This window comes from Microcaecilia unicolor, chromosome 8 (assembly GCF_901765095.1).
Source record: "Microcaecilia unicolor chromosome 8, aMicUni1.1, whole genome shotgun sequence".
Lineage (NCBI taxonomy): Eukaryota > Metazoa > Chordata > Amphibia > Gymnophiona > Siphonopidae > Microcaecilia > Microcaecilia unicolor.
In genome coordinates, this window is record NC_044038.1 from 236813691 (window position 1) to 236829153 (window position 15463).

The window sequence follows — 15463 nt, forward strand, 5'->3', positions numbered from 1 at the left end:
CCAGCCGGAAGTGTGAAGGGGGCGAGATATCCGGTTTCCCTATGAGTGTCTGCCCCGCCCTCTCTGTAACACAGTCAGTGAAGGAAAACAGCAGAGCACGAAATCAAATCGCTGGCTCTGTAACAGTGAAGGACTCAGAGGGGGGAGGGGAGAGAGGGCAGGGACACACACACTCCCACATGCACACAGAAGAAAACATTGCTAGCCCCCGTTTCATTTGCATCAGAAACGGGGCTTTTTTACTATCTCTCTATATAAAAGGCAACACCAACGTTCTATGAAGCCTCCAGCCGGAAGTGTGAAGGGGGCGAGATATCCGGTTTCCCTATGAGTGTCTGCCCCGCCCTCTCTGTAACACAGTCAGTGAAGGAAAACAGCAGAGCATGAAATCAAATCGCTGGCTCTGTAACAGTGAAGGACTCAGAGGGGGGAGGGGAGAGAGGCCAGAGGGCAGGGACACACACACTCCCACATGCACACAGAAGAAAACATTGCTAGCCCCCGTTTCATTTGCATCAGAAACGGGGCTTTTTTACTAGTTTTATATAAAGTGTCTTGATAGACCTACAGAAAGGCGGTATAAAAACATGGCATCTACATAATAGCACTTAGGTGCTTGTACACTTTCATGGGTAAATGGCTTGATAGTAGCACATTAAAGGGCCAGTATTCTGTACACATTTATATATGCAAATAACTTGTAAATGCAGGTTCCCCATTATGAATTTCCCTTTCAGTGTATGGTCTCACAATAACAGCATCAAGGGACTCATTTTCTTTTCCGTGGAACCAAACTGGGCTTTTTTTTTTTTTTTTGTCTGCCTTCCATATTCTCTAGCAGAGGGCCAGTGTGAATTTTTTTCAATCTCTTCAGAGAGGAAGTGGGTTGCAGCTCAGCTGTAGATACAGTTTAACTCTGAATGTCATTTAAAAATCCTTAACAAAAGCGAGACAGCATCTAACAATGTGACAAGCAAACGGAAAGATGGCTGATTTCATAATGAATACCCTGAAGAACAATGTTCTCTCAAATACAATCTACATTTTCCTTTTTGTTAAAAGAGAAATAAAAATAATCAGCAGGGCTTTTGTTTCCAACTTCCCTCCAGGAAACTTTAATTCATTGAACCATTTACAAATGATATTTGTATTATAAGTTTTGTAATTAGAGATGCACCATGAAAAACACTCTTAGCCAGAAATGTTTAACAGTGTTGATGATACACTGGAAAGATGAAATTGGCATTCCGATATAGATAAACGGGTGACAATCTGTCTGAATTTGAGCCGGTTAAGCCTTAGCTTTGATTTTTAATTTTATTATTATTATTATTTATTGCATTTGTATCTAACATTCCCCCACCTATTTGCAGGCTCAATGTGGCTTACATAGATTTGATAACATTGTCATAGCTGGATATCAGATACAGTTAGTTATGTGTAGCGATTGAGGAAGGGGAGAGGGAAGAAGGAAGAGAGTTGTTGAGGTAGTTATATAGGGTGTGCGTTCATAATTGAGTGGACTTAGTGAAGTTATAGGTTTTCGTTGTAGGCCTTGTTGAACAAGAATGTTTTCAGAGATTTTCGAAACATAGTTGTTTCTTTGATTGCTTTCAGGTCTGTAGGTAATGCATTCCATATATAGTAACATAGTAACATAGTAGATGACAGCAGAAAAACACCTGCACGGTCCATCCAGTCTGCCCAACAAGATAACTTATATGTGCTACTTTTTGTGTATACCCTACTTTGATTTGTACCTGTGCTCTTCAGGACACAGACCGTATAAGTCTGCCCAGCACTATCCCCGCCTCCCAACCAACAGCCCCGCCTCCCAACCACCGGCTCTGGCAGCGTGCTCTTGTAAGAGACGGTAGTGTCATGCATCAGCTTGTATTTAAGTCCTTTGCAGCTGGGGTAGTGCAGGTTGAGAAATTTGCGGGATGATCTCGTGGCGTTTCTGGGAGGTAGGTCCACTAGGTTTAGCATATAGATTGGGGCGTCTGCATGAATGATTTTGTGTACAATCGTGCAGATCTTGAATGCAATACGCTCTTTAAGTGGAAGCCAGTGGAGTTTTTCTCTTAGGGGTTTTGCACTTTCATATTTGGTTTTTCCAAATATGAGTCTGGCGGCTGTATTCTGGGCAGTTTGGAGTTTTTTGATTGTCTGTTCTTTGCACCCAACATATAGTGCGTTGCAGTAGTCCAGATGGCTTATTACCATTGATTGTACCAGGGTACGGAAGATGTATCTCGGGAAGAAAGGCTTTACTCTTTTAAGTTTCCACATGGTGTGGAACATCTTTTTCGTCGTGTTTTTCACCTGCCTTCCCCAAAACAAAGCAAGGGTGGCCCTGAGTAGCTTTTGATAGCGATGTTGCTTTTCATAGTGAAAGGTCAAGCACTTAGCAGGCACAAATTTTATTATTCAGGAGGGTGTGTGTCATGGTTGTGACTGTATCCCATGCCTACACTCACTTTGCCTCCTGGTGATCAGGCCCTATGGCTGCTATGGACTGTCTTCTTCCTATTTCCCAAACATGTTCCAGAGTTCATTCCAGTCCTATTCTGATGTTCCAGCATTCCAGACTTGCTTTGGGGTTCCTGCAACCAAGCCTCACTTTGGTGCTCTTGCAACCAAGCCTCGCCCTGGTGTTCCTGCTGCCAAGCCTCGCTGTGGTGTTCTTGCAGCTAAGCCGTGCTCTGGTGTTTTTCCTGCCAAGCCTCACTCTTACTTGTGACCTCATCTGTAATTGCCTTTATTAAGCACCTGGGAACTTTCAGGCTTGCATTTGTAACAGAGGTCTTCAGATGAGTTTTTGTCTGTGTGTGTTTGTTGCAGTTTCAGCCCTGCAAGCCTTCAGCTTCAGTTCTAATCCTGCTTGTGTCTGCCCTGTTTGTCTTCAGCTTCAGTTCCTCCACTGTTTGTTCCAACCCTGTCTGCTTTCAGATTCCATTCCAGCCAAGTCTGTTTGAGAATCCTGAATCCTGTTCCAGCCAAGCCTGTTTGAGAATCCAGAATCTGGTTCCAGCCAAGTCTGTTCCAGAATCCGGTTCCAGCCAAGCCTGTTCCAGAATCCGGTTCCAGCCAAGCCAAGCCCGTTCCAGAATCCGGTTATTCCAGTCCTGCTTATTCCAGCCTTGCTCATCTACCGCTTCAGTTCCCATCCTGCTGGTTCCAGTCCTGCTTGTACCAGCCTGTCTGTGTTTAGCCTCGCTTCCTGTTTGGGTGGTTCACCGGCTGCTGTCGGTCACTGGCAGTGGCCCAAGGGCTCACTACTCCAGACTCCATGACAGTCCGTGACAGCGTGCTGGCCTGGCGATAGTCTCATTTGAGCGCACACTGCACGCGAGTAGAGCCTACCACAGCTTAGTAAAATCAAGTTGGTGTACAGTAAGAATAGATCAAACATGAGCAATAGGCAATTGCAGCAGTAAAAATATTCAAATAACAATATAAAGTATGGCATAGCATACTACTTACAATGTCAACACAATACATAATAAAATAATGAGTGGAGTAGAACAGGTGAATGTGAAGCGTCTGTTCACGCTTTCCAAAAATACTAGGATTAGGGGGCATGCGATGAACCTACAGTGTAGTAAATTTAAAACAAGTCGGAGAAAATATTTCTTCACCCAACGCATAATTAAACTCTGGAATTCGTTGCCGGAGAACGTGGTGAAGGCGGTTAGCTTGGCAGGGTTTACAAAGGGGTTAGACGGTTTCCTAAAGAACAAGTCCATAAACCGCTACTAAATGGACTTGGGAAAAATCCACAATTCCAGGAATAACATGTATAGAATGTTTGTACGTTTGGGAAGCTCGCCAGGTGCCCTTGGCCTGGATTGGCCGCTGTCATGGACAGGATGCTGGGCTCGATGGACCCTTGGTTTTTTCCCAGTGTGGCATTACTTATGTACTTATGTCCTCTACTTGTCTCACTTTTATTACATAGAGCAGTGATTTAACCTATTGTGATGTCATAGTGGCTCATTCCACCAATAAGAGCCAACCTCATTAGTGATGTCACAATGGCTTGATTGTATAGAATGTTTGTACGTTTGGGAAGCTTGCCAGGTGCCCTTGGCCTGGATTGGCCGCTGTCGTGGACAGGATGCTGGGCTTGATGGACCCTTGGTCTTTTCCCAGTGTGGCATTACTTATGTACTTATGTCCTCTACTTGGCTCACTTTTATTACATAGAGCAGTGATTTAACCTATTGTGATGTCATAGTGGCTCATTCCACCAATAAGAGCCAACCTCATTAGTGATGTCACAATGGCTTGATTGTATAGAATGTTTGTACGTTTGGGAAGCTTGCCAGGTGCCCTTGGCCTGGATTGGCCGCTGTCGTGGACAGGATGCTGGGCTCGATGGACCCTTGGTCTTTTCCCAGTGTGGCATTTACTTATGTACTTATTTTAATTGATAGTGAAGGGTAAAGCAAAGGTGTTACATATAGATAGATAAGAGAGTAAGAGGAGTTAGAAAGTAAAGTGACTAATTTAAAGAAAGTTGCACATGAAGTCACAGAGATGGTTAAATATTATCTCAGCTAGACATGGATCCTGTGCCTAACTTCTGAGCGCTGAATTACGCCCGCTCTGCACCTAATTTAGGCTTCGGGATTTACACCAAGTAAAATGTGGCCTAAATGGACATGAGCAAATTTAGTCATGGGGTGAGCTTCTGGACGTATTCTATATACCACGCAGAAATTTAAGTCTGTTCTATAAAATTTAGGTGTACTTTACAGAATACGACTAGATGTAATTTTTTTCCGCGTGAATATTCAAGTGCTGGCATTCTAAGTTTAGTGGGTAAATCGGAACGCATAAATAGCAGTCCTATCTTTTCCCACTATTAAATTAGGGGTTCTTTACAAAGACGCACTGAAAAATTGCTTGCGGTAGTGTTTTGGGCGGGCATCGATCCATTTTCAGCTCGCCTGTTAAAAAGGTCTTCTTTTTTGTTTTTGCCGAAAATGGACATGCGGCAAAATCAAAATGCCGTGCAGCCATTTTGAGTCTGAGACCATACTGCCAGCTAATGACCTAGTGGTAAAGAATCCGTACGGTAATGACCTACGGGCGTCAAATGCCACTTGGTGTGCATCCGTTACATGCACCCAAAAATAACAAATATTTTTCAGAGGCATGCATCGGACGCACGCCAAAAATGAAATTACCGCAGGAGCCACGCGGTAGTCAGACAGTAACTTCCTTTTGGCACACATTGGGTACACGTAGACGCTTACGTGGCTTAGTAAAAGGGTCCCTCAACCAGCAAGTGCTTAATATTCACATAGCTGGTTAAGTTAGAGACAGCCCAAAACTCCCAAATTTTCAATGCCAGTCACCGGAAAAGGCCCAGCGTGGAATATGTGGGGTCAGCGCCACCGGCAAAATATCAGGTGCTAGTGTGCCTGAATGTAACTCACCTTTGTGCTACTACAGAGAAAGGTATGAGCAAAACCCAAATATTCAGTATAAAGGGCTATGGGGTCTTTTTACAGAGTGGCGGTAAGCCCAATGCGGGCTTACCGGTCGCTCTTCCGGTATTACCGTCGCCCAAAGTGGCTGCCAGCGATAGTCCCACCCTGAGCGCGCACCATTTCTAGGGGAAAAACAAAAATCCCAGAAATGGCTTGCACGGCGATAACCTGGCGGTAATCCGGCATCGCCGCGTGCTGCCCAGTTACCGCCGGGTTAGCGCGGGAGCCCTTACCGCCACCTCAGTGGGTGGCAGTAAGGGCTCTCTGCAGCATGGCCATGCAGTAGACTTCTCTTACCACATGGCCATGTGTGTCTGGGGGCTTTTTTCCCTGCTGCGGTAGAAAGGGCCCTGGTGCGTGGGAAAAACAGCCTCTCACCGCTAGCGTAGGTCCCTTTTTCCCACAGCTTGGTAAAAGGACCCCTTTCTGTTGATCTGCCTTGGGAAAGTTTTTTAGAACGTTATTAAAGACATTATTAAAGACCTACTTATTCATAAAGGCGTACAATAAAGATTCCCCATAACGATCTGACTTCCTAATTATTCCAATCACAACTATTAAGGAACCCTCCTATCTGTTCATCCTAATTACATCCTCGCGACTGAATATTATATCTTTGTCCTGATATCATTATGTTATGTTAGGTTGATCTTTCAATCCACTTCCAATCCAATATGATTTAGTTATGCACTCTTATTTGTAACAATTGTAAAATTATTATTCCGTTAATACGATTGCTATGATATTCTATGCCCCCATCTTTATCTATATTCTGAAATTCTTATCCTATAATGTGTACATATTGCTATAACATTTTGTAAGCCACATTGAGCCTGCAAATAGGTGGGAAAATGTGGGATACAAGTGCAGCAAATACATAAATAAATAAAATGATGCCTATCGCATAGGGCCCTGTTTATTACGGTGTGCTAGCGTTTTAGCACGCTCTAAAAATTAGTGCATGCTAACATCAGAGACATCCATATGGGTATCTCTAGCGTTAGTGTGCACTAGGTTTTAGTGCACACTAAAAATGGTAGCACACCTATAGCACACCTATAGCACGGCTTAGTAAACTGTGCCCTTGGTTTACTGTTTGATAGGTTATTTGGTTCCTTATGGGTTTTTTTTTTGTTTGTTTGTTTTTTGTTCTTCATATAGTCGACTGGTCTGCACTTCCCTGAACAGCTAAATGAACACATTTACACGTATTTAGATACGGAGGTCTTTGACGCTCTTGGCCTGCTTATTTAACTTGTTCTATTTAAGTTCTAATTCTTTGATTCTGTATTTGTTTGTTGGTGTAACGTCTCACCCTTGCAGTGAAGAATTTTGTTTAGGATACTGGAAACCATTTTTTTTTTAATATATATCACTTTTTAAAAATTACTGTACTTGGATTTTAGAGTTTGAGTCTTTTTGGAGAGAAGGATTTATATGTCAGCTTAATTGGTATTTTGTGAGTACTTATTTCTGTTTTATTAATGTTTAATTACAATAATTTTGCTCAAACGCAACAGTCTTGCGAGATCAGCACAATGAAAATCCCGAGTGGCCAGAACACAGATTTAGCAAAACAATCCATTCCAAGATCAAGTATAGCAAAGAAATGGCAATCAACTACGCTCTTCTTGATCATCTGAAAAAAGTAAATTATCTAGACCATAAACAGCCTCACACACAAAACGCAGTCTCGTTATCATAAGGATTCTACCCACGTTGAGAAATAAAGGATCCACGCTGTGCAAGAACCACACAAGACTCCAAAATAACATCATCCCACAAGAAGCATTAAAATCTCGTCTTTCATCGGAGAAAGACGTGAGCTAAATCCAAATCCAAATATTTGGTCAAAAGAACATCAGGGGAGTTATCACTTTTTAAAATTGCATCTTATGCTTTCTGCCACAAGGGACCACTGCAATATCTGGTGAATGTGATACAGAATATTATAGAGGAAATTAACCTTGGATGAGATTTCCCCGATAAGAATCAGATTGCAAAGCAGGACGGAAAGAAAAGGACCAAGAAGTAAGGAGAGGAGAGACTAAGGGAGGATGCACAGCAATTGCCACAACACATAACTCATATTTTCTGCTTTGGAAAAATTGCTTTAGCTGTTCAAGAAAACAATTAAAGCCTCCAGTGCCATGTGGAAAGACACAATGAAATTCAACAGAATGAATTAAAGGCCAATCCTTGGAGCTCGCTTAATTAGAACTTGAAAATTATCTAGCCACAGTTCGCTGGATCCAGCCACATGGTTTTATTTCCAGGAAGGAAAGCAGAGTGGATTGGAGGACAGGTGTGCTGAGGGTGAGGTGATTAATCAAACTCCACCGAGGATTTATTTATCAGGAGAATCTATTGGCTCTTTCTGCGACTTGGATTCTCCCAATCAATTAACTCGATGCCCTTGTTATTGTTGCAGACCTAATGGTGATAATAAGACATTGTCAACCTTCACAGTTAGTAGCGCTATGTGCTTGATTGCTTTTTTTCAAGGGGAGAGGCCAAAAAAAGAGGGGGGAGGGAGAAACTGGCAATAGTTCAAGTACATCGTTTAACACAGCTGGGCACTGGGGAAACGTGCAGCGCAGAAGTAATTTGTTCAGAGCCATTAGGAGCTTTGCTGCAGTCGTCCTTTCAGACCCATTTCATATAATTTCATTATCACATAACTTCCTGCTGAAACGGTTTCTGCGGGCAGCCTGACAATGGTTCTCTGAAGCACCGCAGGCGACATATGATTTAAATTTTAGTGTGTTCTTATGTAGACTTGCACTCAAAGTAGACTTGAATGGTCAATACCTCTTTATTAAGGCTATGTTTCCAAGAGTTTTGCAAAGGGAAGTGCTTTTGACCTGTATAGAATGGACTTCTGTGCAGATAAATATATTCATCTTTTGTCACAAGGGGAAAAAGATAGTCCCATAGGTGGGTGGCAGTCAGAGGAGTGAATATACATACCGATTCTTGGGTTCGGAATCTCTGCACATTTTCATTTTCCCTACAGACTTTGCAGGGGTAAAGTCCACAGTCGATTTGGCACTCACAGACTTTCCAGGTGACATTTTCAAAGAGAAAGTGCCAAGTTTCTCTTTTTAAAATCTTGCGACCACACCTCGAATACTGTGTGCAATTTTGGTCATTGCATCTCAAAAAAAGATATAGCAGAATAAGAAAATGTACAGAAAGGGCGATCAAAATGATAAAAAGGATGGGACGACTTCCCTATGAGGAAAGGCTAAAGTGGCTAGGGCTCTTCGGCTTGGAGAAGAGACGGCTGAGGGGAGATATGATAGAGGTCTATAAAATAATTAGTGGAGTGGAACAGGTAGACGTGAATCACTTGTTTACTCTTTCCAAAAATACTAGGACTAGGGCAAAAATACTAGGACTAGGAGGCACGTCATGAAGCTACAAAGTAGTACATTTAAAACGAATCATAGAAAATATTTCTTCACTTAAGGGGCCTTTTACAGAGCCAAGTGTTTCTAGCTCACAATAAAAATCAACTGGTGGTAGACGCTGAGACGCCCATAGGGATACAATAGGCGTCTCAGTATTTACCGCCAGCTGAAAATCCACTGCTTATTTCTAGGAGGAGCAGCTTAAAATCTGTTTTACTCTTTTGGGATCTTGCCAGGTACTTATGACCTGGATTGGCCACTGTTGGAAACAGGATACTGGGCTTGATGGACCTTCAGTTTCTCCCAGCATGGCAACACTTATGTTCACTACCAGGCACATTGTGAAGTACAAAACATGAAAAAAATCCTAACTCAAAACACTTGTAACAAACCTACACTTCAACAGCAGCACTAATTCATAGGACACAAACAACATGAACCCTACCTAAGAACAGGCAGCACTACAATTATCACATGGGACCCTAGAACACCAATACACCTACTACTGATACAACAGAATAAGTGTACAGCTACAGAGTTCTACACAGAAACTACATGCAAACAGAATACCACACCTCAGACACAAGCAAAATACAGACAAACCCTCACCAAATACTGAACAAAGGATCACAAATTAGAAATAAAAATATAAAGACATTAATTGAACTGGGAACCTCAAGAAGTCGATCAAGGCATGTACCACATCATACGAGAAATAAAAGCAGAAATGCATTTCCTCTTGTATTGAACAAAATGCAAAAACATCCCTGATACACATTACCCAAAGCTAATATATTCCAAAACACTTTTTTTCTACCTGTGTTGTCAAGGCATTTTATTTTTCCAAGCATGTTGGTTCCAGTTTCTCTTTTCTGATTTCCTGATCGTCTTTGCTCTCTTTCCAGTGGGTGCTGTCTATCCAGCTTATAATTGAAAAAGAAAAACGCCTATATTGCGACCCAAATCGGGAGATGGACGTTTATCTCACAAAAATGAATAATGCGGTATAATCGAAAGCCGAACTTGGACGTTTTCAACTGCACTCCATCGCGGAAGCGTACAAAGTTGACGGGGGTGTGTCAGAGGCGTGGTGAAGGCGGGACTGGGGCATGGTTATCACCCGAACAGAGATGGGCGCCTTTCGCCGATAATGGGAAAAAAGTATGCGTTTGTAGCTAGAATTTAGGGCACTTTTCCTGGACCCTGTTTTTTCACGAATAAGGCCCCAAAAAGTGCCCTAAATGACCAGATTACCCCCAGAGGGAATCGGGGATGACCTCCCCTGACTCCCCCAGTGGTCACTAACCCCCTCCCACCACAAAAAAATGATGTTTCACAACTTTTTATTTTCACCCTCAAATGTCATACCCACCTCCCTGGCAGCAGTATGCAGGTCCCTGGAGCAGTTGTTAGGGGGTGCAGTGGACTTCAGGCAGGTGGACCCAGGCCCATCCCCCCCCTACCTGTTACAATTGTGCTGCTTAATGCTTAGTCGTCCAACCCCCCCAAACCCACTGTACCCACATGTAGATGCCCCCCTTCACCCCTTAGGGCTATAGTAATGGTGTAGACTTGTGGGCAGTGGGTTTTGAGGGGGATTTGGGGGGGGCTGAACACACAAGGGAAGGGTGCTATGCACCTGGGAGCTCTTTTACCTTTTTTTTGTTTTTGTAAAAGTGCCCCCTAGGGTGCCCGGTTGGTGTCCTGGCATGTGAGGGGGACCAGTGCACTACGAATCCTGGCCCCTCCCACGAACAAATGCCTTGGATTTATTCGTTTTTGAGCTGGGCGCTTTCATTTTCCGTTATCACTGAAAAACAAAAACGCCCAGCTCACAAATTGTCGAATAAAACATGGACGTCTATTTTTTTCGAAAATACGGTTCGTTCCGCCCCTTGACGGACCCGTTCTCGGAGATAAACAGCCATGGAGATAGACGTTTTCGTTCAATTATGCCCCTCCATGTGTTCTTTCTCCACTTTTCTTATTTCTTCCTCCATTCCCTCACTTCATCAACCTCTGACATATTTTCTCTTTCTCTCGTTTCTGTCTGCCCTCTCACTTTCAGACTTACACCTATATTTCACTTTCCTATCAAATCTCCATCTCCTTCTTTCACCCCTTAGCTGTCCTGTCTCATGCCTTCCCTGGCTTCCTATTCCCTTCTATTTCACCCACTCCCCATTACTACACATTTACACTCTGTACACACCATCTTCCTTTTTTTCATCTCCTTGAGAACCCCTGTGGTCTCTCATATGGTTACACCATACTAAGCATCTCCCCTCCCTGCCCCTTCCCACACTTTTGTAGCCCAGCATCTCCTCTCTCATTCTTCGCCCACACTTGTAACCCAGCATCTTCCTGTCTATCTCTCTCTCCCCTCCACCTCTAAAATCCATCTTTTCCCTGTCCCCTCCCCTTCCCTCCATTCCTATCATGCAGCAGCTCCATGTCCCCTCTCTCTCCCCTTCCCTCTATAGTTCAGCAGCTCCCCGTACCCTCTCCTCCATCCAAAAAAAAAAAGTGCAGCTTCAACGATCAGTAGGGTAGTAGTTCAGCGATGACAGTGGTTGCTGGAGACACAGCTTCACAAATCTCGATGCTGTGCTTCTTCCTGGGTTGTGTAAACAGCACCTCTCCCTCTCCCCCTACCATGACTGCAACACCTCTTTTTTTTTTTACCTCAAACCCCCCTCCTGCAAATCCAGACCTTCTCCCTCATCTTCCCTCCCCCCTCCTCCATTTAGTGAGTCAAAACTTCACTTCTTCATGGGCAGTGGCATCCAGAACATGTTTCCTGGGCCAATTCAGAGCTTTTCCTCTCCTGCGTCCGGCCCCTCTTATACAACTTCCTGTTTATGCGAGGATGGGACACCGCAGAGGAAAGACTCCTGGTCAGCCCACGGAATGTGTTGTGGACTGGGAGGAGGGGCTGAGCAGCAGGGGTGCTGGATCTGTGGAAGGAGGGGAGAGAAGAGAAGGGAAAGGAAGAAAGGGACATGCTGCAATCTGAACCCCTCCCCCCCCCCCCCCCCCCCCCCCCGCTGGTACCACAACACACCTCCCAGGTGTTTGCGACTACAACCTGTATGGTATCCAGTCTACAATATATGGACAAATTCTTGGAGAAAGTTCAAAACAATTATTAGCCAGGTAGAGTTTGGAAAGAAATTGCTTATCTGGATATGAAGTATGAGAAATCTCATATACTATTCTGGATCTGCTGGGTAGTTGTGACCCACTCGCCATTGTCAGAACTTGGATTCTGGGTTTTGGACCTTGGTTTGACTCAGCATTGCTTATCTTAAATTCTTAAAGAATCTGTGTAAAAATGTGTCACTTGAAAACATCAATTATTGTATTTCTGAATTTATAAAATAGTTACTTTCAGAGATGGTAATGAAGTAAAACTAAAGCATTTATGCAACTCTTTGAAGTAGACTGTTGATACATCTGATATGAAAGGGAAAGACCATTGTCTCCTTGGGGTTCATAATGCTACTTATAGACTTTCACTAAAATGTACTTTACATGAGCATTTCTAAAACTGACTTCCCAAAGGCATGTGACACCTAATCAGCCCCCAAAAGTGCTACCATCAAACATTTTCTCTTCAATATAATCAGTTTCTGAGTTAGTTCTGTGGAAGTGATACAATCTTCATTTGAGATGTAGAACATATGACGTTGGAATGCAAGGGATAGGTACATAAGTATTGCCATACTGGGAAAGACCAAAGGTCCATTGAGCCCAGCATCCTGTTTCCAGCAGTGGCCAATCCAGGTCACAAATACCGGGCAAGATCCCAAAAATGTACAAAACATTTTATACTGCTTATCCCAGAAATAGTGGATTTTCCCCAAGTCCATTTAATAACGGTCTATGGACTTTTCCTTTAGGAAGCCATCCAAACCTTTTTAAACTCCGCTAAGCTAACCGCCTTTACCACATTCTCTGGCAACGAATTCCAGAGTTTAATTACGCGTTGAGTGAAGAAACATTTTCTCCGATTCGTTTTAAATTTACTACATTGTAGCTTCATCGCATGCCCCCGAGTCCTAGTATTTTTGGAAAGCGTGAACAGACCTAAAATCATTTTAAACAGAGGAGGTGCATCATTTTTTAACTGATCCAACACAGAACCACACAGTACAACTGCTTGAAAGCTTGTGAAAGATACTTTTCAGAAAAAAATTCATGTAAAGGTGAAAGGTTTAGCTTTCAGTATTTTTGCCATAACCTCAAATACTTCAGAGTACCACTTCTAGGGAGCTCACCAGCGTCGGACATGCGGATTAACACTCACCCGTTGGCACAGCAGGATCCATGGGTGGTTTCTCCCATGTATTGACTTGCTCCCAGGTAAATCCATTAGTTCCAAGTGCCACGCTATAGCCGCAGTTTCCATACTGCTCGTCAAATGAGCAGCCTCCTGAGAAGAAGAAAGATAAATAAACACCTTTGTTCAATTACTGCATATTTCTCATTTACATCAGTGAGTTTAAGACAAACTCTGGGAAAAGAAGAGAGACGGCTTCCAGTCAATTAAGTTTTCATAAATGCCTTGGGATACAAAAGAAAGGCTTCCAGACAGCTCACCTCCTATTTTGATGTTATCAAATCTTTTTATTATTCTCTTAAATACAGTGCTGTTTTAATTAGACTCAATACCTTCGTTTCATAAAAGCTTATCCAGTGATGCATCTGGCTGCATATGAGTTTGGTTTACTGGTGCAAGACCAAGTAATCATTCCCTATATAGGAAACAGTAAGCTGCAGCTGTTGCAAATAGAAAACTGTTTCTAACAAAATTACGGAGATGAACATAATATTCATTCAAACAGAGTGTACATATATCAGAAAGAGCATATGGTAGATGTGTGGATCCTGCACTGATTTTGAAAAGTTCCTTTCAAAAAATATACTTTTCTAAGGGGCTCTTTTACTAAGCCACGTAGGCACGTACCTGCGTCCTATCTGCGTCAATTTTGAACTCCCACCTGGCTACCGCGTAGCTCGGGCGGTAATTTCATTTTCTATGTATGCTCACCAGGGGCGTAGCCAGACCTCACGGTGGGAGGGGGCCAGAGCCCGAGGTTGGGGGCACATTTTGACTGCTGCCCCGCCGCCCCCCCCCCACCACGCCTCGGTTCGCCTCCTCACCCCCCACCACCTCGCCTCACCTCCTCGCCTCTTCCCCTCACAAACAAATACCTTTGCAGGTGGGGGTCCCCAACCCCCACTAGCTGAAGCCTTCTTTAGCGCCGGTTTCTAGCGCAGCCGTGTTCGCTGCCTTCCCCCTGCTCTTCTTTCTTCTTGCTCCTCCTGTGCACGCTGAGCAGGGGGCAGGCAATGAACACAGCTGCGCTGGAGACCGGTGCTGAAGAAGGCTTCAGCTGGCGGGGGTTGGGGACCCCCGCCAGACAAACCAGGGGCCCAGACAAAATTGGTGGGGGCCCAGGCCCCCATGACCCCCCATACCTATGCCCCTGGTGCCCAATAAGCATCCCAGAAAATTTCTCGCATGCAGTGCTAACCGGGCAGCTATCAGCATTCTACGTGCGCTGATGATTACTGCCCGGTTAACCTGTGAGACTTTACCGCTAGGTCAATGGGTGGCGGGAAGGTCTCAGACCCAAAATGGATGCATGTCCATTTTCAGCTTAAAAAAAAAAAAAGGCCTCTTTTACAGGTGCGCTGAAAAATTGACCTGCGTGCATCCAATACACGTGTCTACACCAGCGCAGGCCACTTTTTGAAGCACCGTAATAAAAGGACCCCTTAGTATTTCTAGTGCAGCATTTACACCGGATTTCTTCAGGCGTAAATCTGACGCCTAAAGTTAGACTTGGGAATCAGTGCTAAGTTGTAGTTTTATAAAGGGCAGGTGCCCTTTTTAAAAAAAAAATATTTTATTGAGTATTATTGAAAATACAAAAATATATAGTTAAATTCAGGTATAAGCAAGTCACAAATGTATAATATTAACAAGAACAGTACAACAAGTACTACAGAGAAAGCATGAGTACAATACTCGGCGCAATTTCTTTTTCAGCGCTGAAATTTGAGCACCATTTACTGAATCCAGCCGAATACATGGTAACTCCAATTTTAGCACTCTATAGTAAAAGGCCTCCTTTGTTTTACTGAATATCTAGATAGCTTTGTCCAACTAAAGTTTTCACATACCAGCTTATTCAAAACGGGGCTCAGGTATTGCTAAATTTCCATTACATTATTAGGGGGGGGGGGGGGGAGAGAATTATCATTGTGGAAAAAGCAAAACCCCTCCTATGAAACTTACATTGGCTTCCTATTAACGTTCGCATAACATTCAAAATATGCACAATAGTCCACAGAATCATTTACGGACTCGCACTAGATTACCAGACGGAACTTATCGATCTACCATTAAGAAACGTGACGAGAACAGCAAGAACCTACCTAGCCAACCTTTCACTACCCCAATTGCAAAGGTATAAAATACAAATCTTCACATGCCACCAGCCTCTCCTTTCTAGGCACACAACTTTGGACCTCACGACC

At 43.6% G+C, this 15463-nt stretch overlaps 1 protein-coding gene across 1 annotated transcript in view; it reads right to left on the reverse strand.

Annotated features, from left to right (window-relative positions):
- PTPRT (protein tyrosine phosphatase receptor type T) overlaps window positions 1-13260 on the reverse strand; it is a 708336-nt gene extending 695076 nt beyond the window's left edge. Inside the window, exon 1 of the mRNA XM_030212174.1 lies at window positions 13224-13260. Coding sequence (XP_030068034.1) covers window positions 13224-13245 — 22 coding nt within the window. The 5' untranslated portion in view covers window positions 13246-13260. The remainder of the gene's footprint in view (window positions 1-13223) is intronic.
- Window positions 13261-15463: the final 2203 nt, after the last annotated feature.